Here is an 18,550-nt window from a genome sequence, read left to right on the forward strand (position 1 = left end):
CAGACCCAAGTTCTGCAACATGGCTCCCACTACCCTTGTAAGCTTGCAAATGACTGTACAAGATATGAGGTAGGGGAATTACGTCAAAAATCTCTTTCTTTTGGAAGTGTTTGCTACACATACACTTTTGACTACTGAAGGTGCTCTCAAGTCTCTCCCTTTTTACATTTTCCACTTTTCTTTGTAACAGTTTTTTTCTAGAGAGCTCTTTACATGCTCAATAGGCTTTCTCCCTCCTCTCTCACGTCCATAACTCAAATGCCACAAAAGACTTACAATATCTTCTTGTTCAATCCTCTTCACTTTTGATGCAATTATCAGCCTCAACTCATAGTATCTAGAGAAAAAAACAACTCCATTCTTTATCTCTCTCCTCTTGCAGACTGTATTTCTAGACACATATCTGCTTCACAAACCTCTCCCCCCTTAACCTACAAAGCACCCCAGAAAACAGGTTCCTTTCTGGTGATGATAGTCTTCAGTGCCTAAACTGCCTGTCTGTTACGGTGACAATCATTTGTTAGAACGTCTCTGATATGAGGGGACTAGCCAAGCAGGAATTCTGTACCTGCAGAAAAACACTGTTTTGTAATAGAAGACACAGCCTTTTCTTTTAACACTAAGAGGTCTCAAGATACCAAGTCTTAGACCTACACCATTGTTCTACACAGGAAAGGAACTTTAAGCTTGTTCTAGAGCTTTATTGATTTCTAATGAAGGTTTTGATTCCCCCCCCCCCCGCCCCTTTATTTCCTCATGGATAGATGCAGAGATAGATTTGCTTTACTTCAGGAGTTTGAACTTCTAAGGTACGAAAAGATTCCAAACTATTTTAAAAAGATCCCAAACTATTTAAAAAGGAAATCTTTCCAAAACATTTCTATGCTTGCATTTTGAGGGGGAGTAAAACTGTGTATACAGAGTAAGTTGCTGTCAAGAAAATGTGTTGCTGGCACTCTTTTGCTATGCCCTGTGTAACAGGAGTGGCAAAGCTCTCTGCGAGCTCTGAAGCTGTCATGAAATAGTTGTAGCCTCATCCCCTCCCTGGTCTGCCCTGAGCTCTCCCTTCTTGTTGGGTTTCCTGACTTCACCTCTGCAGGGGAGAGGTAGGATTTCACAGCTCTCCTGTAATTATGCTGGGCTCTGGGACACTGTCTCTGCAGTACCTGTACTAACCCAGACAGTCTGAATGCATTTGCAACTTTTCTTTCCAGGTGTCTGTGAATACTCCAGTTCATTAAAAACAGAATGCTATTTAAATATGTCAGCTCAACTATGTAAGTTTAGGAATTCCGAATAAATGGATTTGAAAATAACAATCTAGACGCATACCTGTCCTGCCTCAAGATTTCCCATCCATTAATGTGAGATGAATCCAGCCTAGTTTCTCTGTAAACTATAGCAACACCTTGCATCCCAGCCTGCTCGGACATAAATCGTGTCTGTTCTGAAACGAATCTCTTGATCTTTTCTATGCTTTTTTTCCTGTGCCTGCCTGCGTTTTCATCTTTTTAGATGAGACGCTTTTTTCAGACCGGTTGTAGCACCAGTAGAGTCTCCAAGGCCACCAGGATGGACATCAACGTTTTGTAAATCTCACTGTCTTCCGAGAGGCACTCCCTTGTCAAACATTTTCTGCCTGTTGTTCTTTTTTTCCCTAAAGCCTGCTTACTGTACTTACCTAACCTGAGACCGATAGCCAAGTCAACACTGTACTCATAAATTATTACAGAGAAGCTCCACTTTCATCACAGCAGCTTATGTGACTTCCTGCAGATTCAGCTTTCAGAGCACACTCTCTTGAATTATGTATAAGGCAGTCGGTATGCCTTTCCCACCGGAGAGAGCTTTGGTACTCTGGTAACATATACAATCTATGTTTATATTTATTAGTTATATTTTGACAATGTTGATACTGAGCGTCTTCAGTGGTGCTAAAATGGCTCACCAGCATGGGCTTCCTAGAGTAGTCCAGGAAATGCTCTTCCTCGGATCAGTAAGGCACCAATGCACGTCCTCAGTACCAACACAGTGAACAGTCCTCCTGATGATACAGTGCAAAGCTTTAATTGATTTTTTCCTGTTCTGTAAACTTAACATGCTTTGTGCCGTTCCAAAGGACTGAGTCCCATATAGCGTAAGAGTCACAGTCTACACTTGAGTGGAAAAATTTTACATAGCCATACCAGCAGCATTCTCCTCTCCGAGTCAGTTAAGGAGAGGTTTCCCAGCAACAGAAACATTGTAGAGGCACCATCAGATAAAACATAAAATCACAGCCCCGAGCACGCGCTATCATCAAGCATCCTCCAGCCTCAGAGCAGGATTGGAGGTGTTAGTTCCATTTTCCTGGCCAGATTCCCCTCTGATATTTAAATCCCACCTGCAGCTTCACTTTCTCTTTCAGTTCCAGCTCTTGGTTTCCTGCGTGCTGTTAAAAACCTGCCAGCTTTCAGCTGGAGCTAAGGAAAAGGGGACTTTTGTGTGAGACGTTTATTCATTTGGACCAGTAAACAAAAGCCACTTCTGAAGTTAAGATATTACTTGCCTTGGAAATGACAAGTGGCTCTGATCAGCACCTCAATTAACTCCTGTGCCTAATGCTGCCTCTTCTTCAGGAGCATCCCTCTTTCTTCCTGCTTTACAGTACAGAAAGCACAAGTGATAGGAATACTGTAACGATTATCAGTTTTGAAAGGTGGCTTTTGATTTCAGAATGTTTGCAGACGCATTGTCCAGCTGTGCGTCTACTGTCACATTTTCCTTTGTCTTTCTTAGCTCTGCAGTCTGCTCTGGGCCACGATTTAGCCATTTTCTGACCCCAGAGAGCTCAGTTTCGACCGGCAAGCCTCAGAAGCCAAGTGAATCTTGAGTAAAGGGTTAAACCGAGCCTCAGCTGTGCTATGAATGAGTGAGAAAATTTTCCATCAAAACATGTATTAATATTCCTGTCATATGTGCTACGTTTTATCTGTATTTTGGATGGTCTGACAGATATTATATCAGCTTTGTCCAAGAATTGCCTCACTGTCTAATTAACAGCTAGGTCGTATTTTAACATCTACAGAATTTTCAAGCATATTCATTTGTAGAAATAAAGTCATATGAACTTTTCAGGTCAAGGAACTTTCACTCAGTACAGATTTGTCCAATATTTATATCAAACTGAAACATCTTTCTGATTAGGCAGGGGTGTTATGTTATAATAGAAGTGCTAAAGAATAATGATTACACATTTTGCAAGTGCAAATAGTTGTATGTGCAAATCTAGGTTTTTGCATGCTCTCATCAGGTGGTTTTCAAATTTTGCAGGCACATTTATGGACGTCTGAAAAATTTGACATTTTCAGCAGGAGAACTCTATTACTGAGTTCTAAAATAGTTACCCTTCTTTTAAATGTTTACACACTTTAAAAATACAGTCAAATGATTGCAGATGTATGAAGCCTGTTACATTAATGGAGTGTAATAAAAAGTTAGTACATATAAAAATTTATAACATACAAGCAGTTAATTGATTAAATAGATATAGCAAAATAATCTTGGAACTAGATTATAATGTATTTATTGTTCGTCTTCACATTAAAAACTTTCAGAAGGATTACACTGAAGCCAATCAAAAAAACTGAGAAATAGGAAAAATGGATGGATCAAATAAGTCCTTTTTGGAAACTTAAGGTTTTCTTAATATTGGTCCAAAAACACATCCATAAAAAGAAATCAGGAAACAATTGCTTTTTTCCCTTGTAAAAAATCAACCCAATGAAAAAATTTCATGTTTGCTCAAAATTTTCTTCAAAAACATTGAATGTGGTTGTAATTCTCTAAGAAAATGTGCAGTTTTGTTACTTAAACATAAGAAGTCAAAATCATTGCACATATTGAAGAAGAAATTTTGCAGGGGAACTTTTGTGCATATATAGTAAGTCTTGTATTATCTTACTGGTTCTAGCTGCTTTCTCTATGCCTGACCAACATACATACCCCGGAGATATGTATATTTTTCCTTTAGTGCTTGCCAGAAGCAAAAAAAACAGACAGGATTACTGATTCCTCAGTGTCTGATGATCACAAGGGACTGCGGAGAAGGGAAGTTGCTTCCTTGACAACTCTTTGTAGAATGAAAATGAGAGATGCAGCTATCCTATACCTTTTGGTCCAAACCCCACAGGTTTCATACCACTACTTTTTTTAAGGCCAGGAATCAGCTTTTAGCACTGCAGACCAAAGTAAGGGTCAGGTCGCTGCTGCTTGAACAGAAGCCCAATAGAAACAAAAGATAGTCTGGAAAGAGATGGTTACATGCTGGGAGAGTGAGAGGAAGAGCCATATCAGCAGAAGTATATCATACAGTGATCTAAAACTGAGTTCATGGAGTGCAATACATGACTGACATATTCTTGAGTGTCTGCTCACATATGTTACTGTCCGCAGTGCCACTAGAATCCCAAATCTACCTGTGGTTTAGGGTCCTACTTAACATTTTGCATAGACCTAATATAAATTTTATGGTTGCTTAGAGCAAATCTAATGGTCCCTGAAATCTTCTTTAATGCGGGGAAGGGAAACAGTTGCCTGAAAACAATATTTACCCCAAAGACTAGAATGGCTCATTAGATACATTTGTATGTGGGCTTTTTCACTTTACAATGCATTATTGAAAATAAATATAAAAATTTCACAGCTCCCCTGGAACCACTTAATCCATCATCTACTTTCTCTGTACAGTTCTGTGGTTTACTGTTGTGAAAGTATAAAAAAGCTCTGCAGTGCAAAATACAATTCTTATTAAGTACTGTTACTGTTTCCAGTAAATCGTTTCAATAAAAATAATTCAGGCTTTTAGGAATGTGATTTTTTCAAACTATTGTAAAATTACTATAATATATTTCACACCAACCATTTGCCAGATTTGATTTTTTTCAAATTAGGCCAATATTTGTGATATCACAGAAATGTGAATAAACAACAAAAGAACATTCAGGATGGGAGCAGGGAGTTTACAACTTCTCCAAAATAAAATATTTTCAATTCCTTAACAAAGAGATGCATAAAGCAATATATTCACTGACTAAAACTGTGCTAAGTTTTTACGCGAGACTTCTGTGAGTACACTCAGAGAGTAACTTGTGAACCAAGCTCTAAAGGCAATGGGTTGCTTATGCTAAATATATACCCTGTCTTGTGAGATACTAAGAAAGCAATGGCAAAAAAAGATCTTTCGCTTTAATTATATTAATCTGTCATAAGGGACTAAAAATCATTAATTATGGGATTATTTTTGAAGTTAGATGTCCCGATAATTTTGCAGCCTGATTTTTCCTAGATGCAGAGCACCCATCAATGAAGTTTAGACACAGAAGTCATTCACTACTGTTATTAACAATATCAAAAATAACACAACAAGAGGGCACAAACTGAGCTATTATTCCTTTGGTGTTCAACAACAATTTAAATTTAAGAAAATAAATATTGAAATACCTTACTACTCACGATGAAACACACAGGATACTCATAGAGAACACTGAAATAGTTAAAAAGATGTTGCTCATTGCTGAACAGTTATGCTACATTTGACTGTGAAATCATTAGTTTTTTGGATATTAGGTGCAAATAAGTGCAAAGAATATTTAGTTAACTGTTACAGTACCACATTACAAAAAGTATTTTCTAGGCCACAAAGGCCACTGCTGATACAATTTATATTCAGATAAATGTATACATAAAATAGTTTTTCAGTCTCCACATATATATATATATATATCTGCTTCTGTATCAACCTTGCAAAATCACGATGAAAATGATCTAGGCCACAGAATCTCATGATAACAATGATGGGAGGGGAAAAAAACCCCACAGAGGAGAGTTTGTTCTCCTATTTAAAACATTACTCAGCCAGAGCAAAAAGAGGAATGAAATTCTGCAAGGCTGCTCTGTATTTACGGTGATGAAAATACAATCTTGGACAGGGAGGATCAGTGTTCAGCACTTCCAACCCTCCTTGGGAAAAGCTATTTCTGTCTCGAGGCCACGAGTAGCAACCTGGAACAGACATTCAAAACCTTGGGCTGGAGCCTTTTTTTTTCTTTTTTTTTTTTTTCTTTTTATAAAATTTGTAAAGAATGTCTGAAAGCTTTACTCGTTTGTTTGTTTGCTTGCTTGCTGTGTTTGTAGGCACAGAAGGCAAGGTATAAAATCTGACTCCTTTTTTGCTGTAGAAACACCTGTAGTGTTAAGACCAGCCTCCCTATCTTCTCCGGAGCAGTTAAGACACTTCAAGGCGTAGTTGACTGTCTTAGAGATTAGTTAGTGGAACAGAGGGTCTAGATCTTCATAACTTATTCTGTGCCAACCAGGCCAAACCAAGCCAAAACAGCTCTTTGGAAGTCTGTGTAAGCTGTCTCTTCCCTTCAAAACTAGATTAATTCTCACAAATTCTTCCATTATCATAAAACAAACTACCATTGGCATTTTTCTCGTGTATGACATTTTTCTTCTGTAAAAACGCTGTTTTGGAAAATACTACCTTCTCAGTTTTCTTTATATGTTACAAAGATACAAAAAGAGCCACCGTCCCAACTTTTTTCTAGCTGCATTTCAGCTTTAAAAGTCTCAGGCCCAATCATGCAGTCTTTGCCACGCTCTTCGCAGACAGAGAAAAAAAAAAAAAAGACAGAAAAAAGAAAAAAACCTGTGTGACTGAGGTAAACTGCAGTGCTAAAAAGAGCTAAATCCACAAAATAATATGTACTTGTCTTCCAGTTTTTAAAACAGCTCACTGCAGCCAATACTTTTTTGCATTTGCTGTCACTGTGTATCCTAATAAATGAGTTTACTTGATTATAAAATTGTTACATTTCAATTTCTATCTCCCGATATTGACAAAAAACATATCTCAAATTCATGCTTGGCTTATAATTCTAGAGGCATCCAGCCAGGGACTAGAAACTACTCCACGTGAGTTATTCACTCAGTCAAAATAAGTTCAAAGAAATCTAATGCTGTCACGCTAAATCAAGAATCAGAAAAATGTTCTGCGTAAGTGCAGTTTTTGGTCAATTTTTTGAACAGCTGAAACAGGTTAAATAAATTCCTTTACTTCAGAGCATTCTCTCGCCTACGGTTTGACCTGCAGAAGACTGGATAAGGACTGCATGATCTCAGCAGCAAATGGACTATTTCGAAGGGCCTGGATGCACCTCATCAGGAGACACCCACGTCTCTGTGGAGCTACGTCAGTTGCCGCACAACTCGTTGCAGACGTATTTGCTTTCCACAACGATACCCGTACGTGGGCTGCTCAGTGCCACGCAGAGACATCCCAGCTAGTCCTCCATCGGCCGGTGGGCAGTGAAGCAAACAGCCGCTGAGTACAGCCACCCGCCCGGGTGCACGTGCCCGGCTGCTTTGCTGGACAGGCTAACCAGTTCCTGTAGGGGCAGTGGGCGTCTTGATTGCCAGAAGGTTGTAACTGCATAGATCAGTTGTGAATCCTGTTCCGTTAAGGCTGAACTAAAGCCCAGTGAAGTCCGTAGGGTTGTTCTCGTTGGCTTCAGCGGGCTTTTAATCAGCCCTTCCTCCCTGCCCAAGGAATAAACTGACTTTCCAAACACTCAAAACTTGACAACAGTTGTTTTTTTTTCATGCAACATTCAGTTTGAAGTGTTATCTTGAGAAGTCATACAGGATTTAGTGCAATTTAGAAGAAATTTATTCCAAGAGCTATATACGACTATTTGCTCTCCCTCAAAAGAATTGGGCATTACCAGATGCAGTGGTTTTGAATTGCTTAAGAGATTTTTTTTTTCTGATTTCTTTGTCTACGCAAAGATATAGGTCATATCAAAACAGCTTGTATGTGACACTGGATATATGCCAGTGAGAAAACACGTGAATGAATTTGCATGAGTAAGGGTTATATTTGGCTCAAGTCAACTTCATTCTTACATTAAGAAATTATTATAAACTGTAATATAAGACTTAGAATAGGAAAAATGTAATTTAATAAAAAAATATGGATACAGTTCATCTGTGGAAGCCAAACCTTCTGTTTATGTAGATGTGAGCTACAGTGGAGCTTTGGACACTGAACACGATGAATCCACTCTTGTTCCCTAGGGCGTAAGCGGTGGTTTTGGTGATGAACAAGATCCCTGGCTATCAAAACTGGTTGCTCGGCCAGGTAACTGCAAGAAAAGTGTTAGTTTTACAAACGTCATCATGTCTGGCCACGCATTACACTCCATTCAGAGGATGAAAGACTCCCTCACAGAAGACCCCAAATCACACCTAGACCCTTTCTGGATCAAAGTCTCGAGCAGAACTAAAAATGGAAAGAAAAATCCTAAAGTGAGCTCCTAAAAATGCCTCTGGCTTCTTTCACAGGAGTGGGTTTAGTTCACTACTCAGGGGTGGTACATAATCCAGAGAAAGCCATGAACCTCCAAAAAGGGGCTTCTCTCCTGCACTGACTGTTTCCCTGCCCTCACACTGTAGGTGTTGTGCTGAAGCCTTGCTGTTGGTTTTTTTCTACCTATCACTGGAGTTACTGTGCAGCCCGGTGGTACACAGAAGGGAAAACAAATGGCCTGCGATGCCTCAGACAGCAACTCATTTTTCTACAGACATTGGGTTTGCAGAGGGCTAAACAGTGTGACCTCTGTGTCCCACAGTAAGGTCTGCTGCTTCTTGAGGGTTCAATATGAATCTTTCTGAACCCAAAGCTGTGCATGTTTTGTGTCTAGAAAGCCAGTAAGGTGTGGCCACAGCAGGTTGATCAGCGAGTCCAAGCCCAGGGACTTGTAGATATAATCACCCAAGCATTAGAATAAGCTTCCAATAAAAGTCTGTTTGAGTAACTCTCGAGGTAGCTGCTGTTTTGTTGCCTCAACTTAGCCTAATTAGCAGGCCAATTTCAGATTAATGTTTTAGCAACATAATTGTTCATGCTGAAGAACTTTGAATACGACATGATTGCTTTTGAAATACTTGCAAATGATCTTTTCTAAGTGGATGTAAGCTCCTTATCCTAATCTCTGGAAATTTCAAATGTCTTAATTGTTTAATGGCACAATGCCGTCAGCGCATCACAGAAACTTTTGAAGTGGTGCATTTAAGTAATCAATAAACCCATGCAACCAGATTTAGGTTGTGCTAAGGATCTCGTAGCTGCTCCACAGACACTGCACTGATTTTCACGATTCTTAGAAGCACATAAGTGTGAGAGAGACAAGAACATTCAGTATACTGAGAAGGAGAGAATTTCACTTCTTCTTACCTCTACTAGTGGATGCCAGTGAGTTATTGGTTTACGTGGGTAAGCCAACATTTCATTCCAATGATCTCTTCCAAGCCCTTCAGCATCAATTCCTGTCCGACATACCCCAATGACCTCATTGTGCCCTACTCTGAGAATTGCAGAGAGGCAGAATTTTTTTTTAATAAAAATAGTTCTAATAACATCTGATGTATAATTCAATTTACTGGTTTAGTGCAGTCCAGAATACATGCCCCAAGTTTTCACATTATTTGTTACATTATTTGTTTTAGTGTTAGTATAACAACATTAAGTTCTGTAATGGTAGCATCAAAAACCTCCAGCCACTAGCAAGGTGCTTATAGCAGCTATAAAAATAGCCATGAAGACACAACCCTTGCCATTAAAAGGTTACGAGACAAACAGCACAAGGACAGAAAAGGACCATAATACACCAAATGATCTAGGAGGAAAATGTGCTCAGATTTTGTGGGACAGGAAGGTGAAGGAAGATGGCAGGGAGTACACTTCCCACTGCAAATGCCTCAGATGTCGCTTCACACTGCATTTCCCAGCTCTAAATCTCGTGAACTTCAGCCAAAAATGTGAAAGAGAGGGATACAGCTGTAATAGGCTATACCTTAATACTTCATACTCCTGGCAGCGCCACAGAGCTGTTGAGGGACTCCAGCAAGCAATTTTCTGTACGTTGGCTCTATGTACCTTAGAATAATGTTTCCTAACTTCCTGTTAGCAAATGCTTTGAAAGCAGCAGCTGAAGAGGACTGAAATTGTGCAAGCTGCTGTGCTCTTCTCCTCTTAACAGCACTGCAGTGCCCCTTTCACATCTGACTGAAAAGTCTTCTTGACAGAAGTTGGAGGACGATCAGAAATCTGACGGCAAGGAAAAATAATCTGCAGGTTTGTTTTTTTCTGAACTGGACTCCCGCTGTTTCTTTGCCCTGCCGTCTCAGTAGCTCATTACTAATAGCACTTGAACGAAGCAGCCTTGGCTCAGGCATCATTCTATCAGTCACTGCCTAGTTTAACCCGCTGTCCTTGAGCTACTCTACGCAGAAGCCTTCCTGTCAGTTCTCAGTGAGGACATAGATAACTGAGGCTCAGATGCGTTATCAGTGAGCACTGAACACAAAGGTTACAATGCTTCCTTATTGAGTCAACCAAAGGATTAATTATGACTTAATTCAATAAGGTAATTAACATCTAACTCCTTTTTTAGTCATCCAGATTTTCTTTGATTTCAAATACCTGGCATTTAAATGGAAATTAGAGGCGTAAGGGTCTTTTTCAAACCGAGCCATACCTGATTTATAAAGCTTTTACATAGTCCGGCCACCAGATGGGACAGAAAGGTGTGCCAATGCTAATGGCCCATAAGAAGACTGAGCCATGTTTCTTTCTCATCACAGTTATTTCTGATGCTGATGAAATGGCCTGAGTTCTAAAAGGCGGGGCAGCTTTAAAACTCCTCAGGAAAAGACCCAAAGGCTAACCTTTTGTGACACTGAACTGACTTGAAAGTTCAGGGAGGTAGAAAGCAGTCGCTTGCAATGATCAGGTAACCTCTCACTGAAGATCAATGTCCAGAAAGCAAACTGTGCTTACCGATCATAGTCCATCACCGCAATGGAAAGGCTGACCTGGTCCACATTCTCTGGAGGGATATCAAAGATGATGGCCTCATTATAAACGGGATTGAGCGTGTTCTTCTTCGTGGTTGTTTTCCGCTTTTTCAGTCTTCGACCCTCACACATCAGTGACACTTTGACATATGGATCTGAGGAACAGATAATCAGTTGTGGGCATCTGGACTCAAAAGTCATTCAAATGTGTAGCACAAAAGCAATATTTTTTGGTAGGAATGCCATATTGATAAGACACAAATTTACAAAGATTTTAGTGACCCTGGCAAGCACTGCTGTCAACGTGCTGTCAATGTAAAGGAAAGGTATAGGCATTCTGAACAGACGAACTGACTGGCAGAACAAAGATAGCCAGCAGATCTGAACGGCGTCTATACCCATTCTCCTGCCACTTCCATTTCAGAACCATGCTAAACACATCCAAAAAAAGGAGTTCCTATTTGTCCCCTTCCTGAAATGATGCTGCCTTTTTATTTAAAAAAGAAGTAGATTCACCTGATGCGCCAGTTATATCCATTGCTTTGAGATTCCTACATTTAATGACTGTTAATGTCATTCTCCCAGCAGTAGGCAAATAACAGAGGGAAAACATGATCTCACCCAAGTCTATGCTTTCCTGAAAAAGAAAAGCAACAATTAGAAATCTGACCACACTGCCAACAATTCAGTTCAGATCATGCAAAAATTCAGAATTTTTTTTTAACATGGAGAGAATTCTTTTGCCGCCTCAGATGCTTTTGAAGAGGTCACAAACAATTTTCACAAATTATTTCTATAAAATATGGAAAGAGTACCAACAGGGTATTTGAGTGACAGGAGCTAAAATTACTAAACTGAGAAATGAAAACAAAAGCAGAGCCAAAACTTTCGGGATTCCTGATATATCTGTGTTGAAGTCACACAAACGAAAAGGTGATGAACATTTAAATGTCCAGTTCGGCTCTTGAAAAGACTCAGGTTCCGTCATCCCCAATAGAAAGAAATCCAGTGGGATACTTAGATCACATACTTTTACATGTGTTTTAGCCACTGGAATTTATGTAGGAGATTTATTTCTGTACACATGTATGCGTATGAGAAGTTTATGCAAAGTGCTTTGAAAAGATGCACATGCTTGTAAACGTTGCTAGCTTTATTGCTCTTACTGTTCTCTGAGGGGTTGTTCCATTTTAGGGAAAGTGAAGTGAAGGAGTAGCACCTACAGCTTTCCTAGCTCAAGGGCAACTTTTGGAGGATAATATACTCGGAAGGATGGATAAGGCCCGTGTTAATAATCTTCACAAAGAGATAATTTCTATGTTGAGACAATTTGATGTGAATTCATGCAATACGATGTTGTTATACAGTTTAGATGCTATAACACTTGAGAAATGTAATCTAAGGAAGAAAGGTTCCATCAATTCTTATTTTTCTTTCCTTACAGTTATATAATTATCCTAACATCAGAAAGTTTAGTTGTTGAGATGTTATGTTCCAAATTCCTAATTCCTGTTCTTCTAAGATTTTTAAAACATGCCCCAAAAAGCCCAAACACAATTGCATACTAAGAACAACTCAGGATTTTTAAATACGAGCTTGTAAGGAGCATGGAAGGAAGTCACTTCTGTAAGGCAGCCGTTCTCAAGTACGTTCATATGATCTCAGAGGACTTTCTCTGACTACTACTAAAAAGCTCGTTTTTAATATCCCAGCTTCAATATTTTATCTGTCAAACCTCCAGCTACCCCAAGAGCACAAATTCATTTGAGAACCGCTGGATTTATGGCACAGCTGTTCTAGCATCAGAAGGCAAGCACCATATATTTTTAAATGATACATACTAAAGTAATGATCACTGTGTAGGTGACAAATACATTGCTTATAGTTACGAGACAGACTGGGGCTTCTTGTCCACATTTTTCAGCTGTTTATATGAACAGCTTTATTGACTTCCTTTGGGTTAATGCTCTGTCTAAATTAAAATAGGCACTTCAGAGCTTTCTTGAGTAAAGATGGACTTAATCACATGCTTCAGGGTTTTTGGTTTGCTTTTTTTCTTCCTGCACTGCAGACTCTAGATCAAAGAATGCAGTTTTAGAATAGCTTTAAATTCTCTGTTGCACTGTTAATAAAATATTGACTTTTGTGTAGGTTGGTCAGTTCACACGTTCAGTCATTTTGCTGGGATTCTGTTCTGAGAATTAGGAGATTGATGAGCATGTGAGCATGCACTGAGGGCAAATTTCATGCTTGTCAGGATTTCAGGATTTCAGATTGCTCAGGATTTCAAAATGATCATTCAGTTCACATAAGATAAATACAGCTGTTTGACATCTCCTTAGCCCAGCCCCTTACTTTGCCACACAGAGCACAGAATTTTGTGCCACTGAGTACATTAACAAACTCACTTTTTTGTTTCAGAAAATATAAATAAAACTTGAACAAATGAAGTGTAGTTCTTTTCACTCATTTGTTAAAATGGCAAGTGTTCTATTTTACAGCTTTTGTCGTATCTGAAATCTGTTGCTAGTATCACTTTCTGAATTCAGTCTGATCGTTGTTCCTCATATCCATACGTGAAAGAGATCTCACTCTTCTGTTTGAAAAGGAAATTTAGCTCCCCCACATCCAGTGCTTCAAAATTTAAGGTCTACGTTGAGGGAGGTGATGAAGATGAGTTGGATCAAAAAACACAGTGAGCAGCTCATACAAGGGACTAATTCCTCCTTCTTCAGAGAGATGACTTATGTAGGTGAATAGAGAAAATCATAATTTTTGCAAGATGGCAGTATGAACTTGAGGGTTCTATTTTTTCTTTTTTAAGAGAAATTGAATAGACACTCAAAGGTTTGGGTGAGCTCAAATGATAAACAAGAATACAGACAGACAGGACTATTACGATGACTAAAATACTTTAAAAGAAACATTGTGTAAAATACTTGCAAAGCTCCATATGGCAGCTACCATACCCTACTTTTCTGAAGTGCAGAGAAAAGCATCAGTGCTTAACAAAATGGCAACAGATTGAGGCTTATGCTCAGTCCTTTTTCTGAACACCATGTACTGAAGTCATACTGAAAAAGAGCTTGGAAAATCCCCTGCAATCAAACCCAGAGATCTGACCAACCCTCATGTTGCTCTATGCACTATCTCAGTAGATAAATTCTGCAGTAGACTAGATATTATTTCAAATAAACACTCTTGTCTATATCAAAGACATTTATGAGTCACGCAGTGTAAGATCAAAGCGTTAGAAATAAAATTAGTTGCTACCCTGCACCAGTCCACAGACACCATTTAATTCTCCTCCTGGTGGAGAGAACTGGCTGTCCTAGATTGCCACCACTGACTCGGACTTCCCATGGTCCTCAGCTCAAGTTCAAATGCAAGTCCTTTCAGAAGCCTTTGAAACAAATCTGACTATTTTATATTTTTAATTTCATTTGGTACTAGTTGTGGCATCTGATATCCAGTAGACAGTGTCTTTTTGGTTAGTAAGGAATAGAAAGTTTTAGCACTCAGTTTCTGCTCTGAGTATCTGTCGAGACTGGTGGTCTTTCTTCGTACTTGGGTGAACTGAGCATATTTTGTTAGGAGCTCTAGTAGGGCAACTGGGAATTAAGACATTAAAATGCATCATTAAAATAAATATTCTTTGTAACTCCATCACACAGGGTCAAGCCTAAGACTTCTGAACATTTAAATGTTCTTTTTAAGGATTAAAATTACGCATATATATACGCATCTGAGACTGGGTATTGAATTAAATGCCTGGAATATCACTATTCCCCCTCACACATTTTTTTGTTGACTTCAACACTACAGGTTCTTGAATGTGGAGCTGAAAACACAGGTTCAGACCTAGATAATGACCAAAGTAAGGCTCAGCATTTAAATTTCTTATGGCAGTCTTTGTCTGCCTCATTGATTATCACAAGTAATATTTTTAAATGCCCTGAATCCTTAAGTATTATTGATTTTAACTGAGATTTTAAAATAGGATTTAAATTATTTCAGAATCCCAGTGCTCTAGAAAATTCGTGTTTTTCTCACTTTATAATACACTAGCTAATTAAGTTCACCCAACTCATGTGACAGGAAGCCTTCAGTACCAGTAAATCTGAGGAAGCCAAGGCACAGACTGCCTTCAACAATCATGTCTGCATTACAGCCCACTTCAAACAAAACATGACTCAAAAGATACATGCTTGGACCCATTGCCATTCATGCAAATTTTTAACTATGCTTCAGATTGTCTTACGTGTATCACATATTCAACTGAAATTGCACATTACTTTGGTAACTCCCACGAAATGTTATCTCTTTCCTAGGCCTACTTTGAGTTTTCCTTTTTCTTCTTAAATTAAACTTAGATTTCAATTAACAGCTAGCTTTACAGATGCTCGTAATGATTCCTCCCCACCGACTTGCAGTAACGGGTACAGAAGAACCAACATTGAGCACAGCTGCACCAATGCAAAAGAAAACATTTCTTGGTACCGCATATCTCTTCCTCACATTTCTCTTTTGTGTACACAAAGCATCATACAGAACTAAGGGACTGGAGCGCTGGTGAGCAGTCTACTGGCTTCAGTTATTTTTATGGGTCCCAGTTTAACTCACTATCCAATCCATTTTCCAGTATGGCAATGACGGAACAAAAGAAAACAAAGAAAACACCAACCTCAAATGCATATGACAGCTATTCAGATGAACTTGGGGTTTTTTTAGCTACAGAATAAGGGTTCTTCAAATAGCATAATTCTCATCCCACACAACCAACCACACCTGAATGGACGTGCTAGCAATTTTTTCCGTTAAATCACTAAGGATCTGTCCACATTCCCCGCTTTATGGGCTCTTGGGAAATCAGTCCAAGGGTTGGCAAAGTCAGATGAAAAAAGCTCCTTCTTCTATTATCTCTGTCATCAGACCCAACGGACACCAGTCCTCTCCTTTTCAAACTCTTGCCTGTAGAAGTAGTAGCGTTTCTACAGAGGCTGTTCTCCCTACTCACAACATGGACAGAGAGGGGAGGGATGTGAGAAGTTTGCAGCCCTTGTAGGGGAGCATCAACTAGCCTGATGAAGTTTTCAGAACCGTTGTTGCTGGAGAAAGCTTTCCTGTCTCTTATTCCAATTAATTTTCCCAGTTGTTTCCACTAAATTCAACAGAAGAGACAACTTTTAGTCATGAACTTCCACAAATTCAGTGAGGAAGTTAGAGATCCTTCCATGTTCCGGGTGGTTTCTTCTCACATATCACCACCCATAATCCTGAACTGAACAGGAAAAATTATTTTCTGACTATACTGATATTATAAGAACTTCACTAGTCTCCTTCCTATACTCCAAGATCTTATCTGGTTTCCTATGCTAGCAGGAGTGAAAAGCTTACAGGAGCTGATATATGAAATATCATGTGATTTTTGTGTCATTCTTTGATCACAAATGAACTCTAGGCCTTTTTTTTAGCAATGTTTCTTTCTTCTTTTCCCCTAGTTTTTGAAGTTTTGTAATTCAAACAAAGTCTTAAAGGAGCAACTCGCTATGGATTCTTCCAACAAGCTATGCAAATTTTATGGGAACAAAAAAAATTATACACTTTGATTGTTACTAGTGTGTCATTAATTGCCATGGTGAAAATAACAAGAATTTGCGTAACTAATACTGCATTAGAAATGAAATTCCCTCAAAAACTTCATTGCTGTTACTTTCATTATCATTTAGATTATCACAATCTACAGTAAGTAATCATTTTAATTCTTAATCTTAACCTTAATAACCAGAACTGCTTTCTTATTAATTGTAATTTAAATAATATTTTAAAGATTGCATGTGAGAGTAGCATAGCAAAAATACTAAGGGTGGCAAGAATTTATTTTGTACTTGATTCCTAAACAAGTGATTTGCAATTTTTTTCTCATTTTCCCCCTGTATTTTGAGTAAGCATCTGTACTAACTAATAATAGATATCAAAAAAGTTATTTAGGCAATTACATTCCTAGACTTTTAGCTGCTTACTTCAGTCACACTGAAAGTTGCTTTTCTGTATAGTATGCACTTTTTTTTTTTTTAAAAAAAGCATTGGCAGAATTAGACCCTTGGGCTACTGGAATCCTGCAAGAAGAGAATTGCCCCACAGGACAGATTTTTCTCTCTCTCTTTTTCTTGTTCTGATTAGAAATATATTATGTATATTCCTGCTTTCCAATAAAAACTACTGACCTCAAGCTTCAAGAATCAGGGATAAAATAAAACAGAATGATAAAAGTTGGGGGTTGGATGGAAAGGAGAGGGAAATGTGTCCCCTCAGGCAGCTGGCTAAGAAGGTATTAAGACATTTCTGGTTTTGAGGTATAGATCAAGAGTTAAAAGAATGAGAGGAAAAAGCAGTCTGTTTCCCATGTGTTTAGAATTTGATGGTATTTATGCTATCACAGAAATCGTCAAAAGTTACATGGAGCTGGAACCAGAGAGCTAATTCTACCCTCTCAAGGGGATTTGATTTGGAAACCTTGTCCCCACAGCTAATATTTATTTTCCTCTTCTGTTATTCTTTGCATATCAAATCTTCCTCCCAGCACCACTTCTTGATCGAGCTGTTGTCCTGGGAAACGAATCAATGAGGTTTGTGCTTGCTCTTGCCTCTGCGGAAGAGAGTGGGGAAGCAGTAGGGCCTGCTGCTCTGTCACCACTGCGTCTTCTGCTCGTGGAGGCCCAATGCTTGATTTCTGCGGGCACCCTCACTGCTCTGGGTAAGAGAAGCTGCTGATCGCAGCCTTGATTGCAGAGAGAGGACTCCCTGAGACAGCACGCTGGGTCCAGCCGGCTGAATGCTCTCAGCAGCACCCCAGGAAGCCTCCGGGGTGCTTCTTTTCTCGCTCCCTCTGTACATAACCATCTGGCTTGCGCATCAGCGAGGCAGTTTCATCTCGCCAGGCAGCAAGAAAGCCCATTCCTGCTTCAGAACAGCTGGGAACAGAGGTACTTCTGTAAACTAACTGTGGCATCTACTGGCACGTGAACAAACCAAAACGTATGTGGCTTCCCATATGAAGACGTTCTTCCGAAGCAGCAGTGCATGGACTGCAAAGAGATGATCTGCAGAAACTCCGCGAGCACTTTGGGCACAGCAGGTCAGTCAACCATGCACCTTAGCATAGCTACCACACTACCGCCTGGACGCAGAGGTATTAACTCCCCTGAGGAAACCATATTCTTCTTTCAACTAATATTTCTTACTTTTAAGACAGACTGAAAGTAGCAGTCTGCCTCTAGCAAAGCAGACTATTCAAATCATCTGTCATTTCAAATGAAAAGAAACATTCAATGGTAACAGAAACCTTCCCTGCTCTCAGTAACTGGACAGAAACCCACTTCTTCTCCGTCGTCTTTTCTAGCTATCCCCCAGACCTAAAGCAGTCCAAAATCTAAATGAAAGACCTCACCACATTTCCCGAGAAGACTGACCCAGAGTATTCTCTCATCTACTCAGCAGCAGGTGATCATGTGAATCCCTTATATCACCGGGCCCTGATTAGAAAGTACAAATGTCGGCTAGTCTTGGCTTTCAAGGGGCTGTTCCCATTATATGTTACAGATGATAAATGTTTCTGTGCTGACAAGCCTTTATTCTTTTACATGTATTT

General features: G+C 39.3%; 1 protein-coding gene across 1 annotated transcript in view; it reads right to left on the minus strand.

Moving 5' to 3' along the window:
* Positions 1 to 758: 758 nt before the first annotated feature.
* The window catches only part of SYT10 (synaptotagmin 10), a 41,418-nt gene continuing 23,626 nt past the window's right edge, over positions 759 to 18,550 (minus strand). The window contains exons 4-7 of the mRNA XM_075428733.1: positions 11,416 to 11,536; positions 10,883 to 11,054; positions 9,278 to 9,407; positions 759 to 8,186 (exon numbers count right to left, since the gene is read on the minus strand). Coding sequence (XP_075284848.1) covers positions 8,115 to 8,186; positions 9,278 to 9,407; positions 10,883 to 11,054; positions 11,416 to 11,536 — 495 coding nt within the window. The 3' untranslated portion in view covers positions 759 to 8,114. The remainder of the gene's footprint in view (positions 8,187 to 9,277; positions 9,408 to 10,882; positions 11,055 to 11,415; positions 11,537 to 18,550) is intronic.

Source organism: Opisthocomus hoazin, chromosome 8 (genome assembly GCF_030867145.1).
Source record: "Opisthocomus hoazin isolate bOpiHoa1 chromosome 8, bOpiHoa1.hap1, whole genome shotgun sequence".
Taxonomy (NCBI): Eukaryota; Metazoa; Chordata; class Aves; order Opisthocomiformes; family Opisthocomidae; genus Opisthocomus; species Opisthocomus hoazin.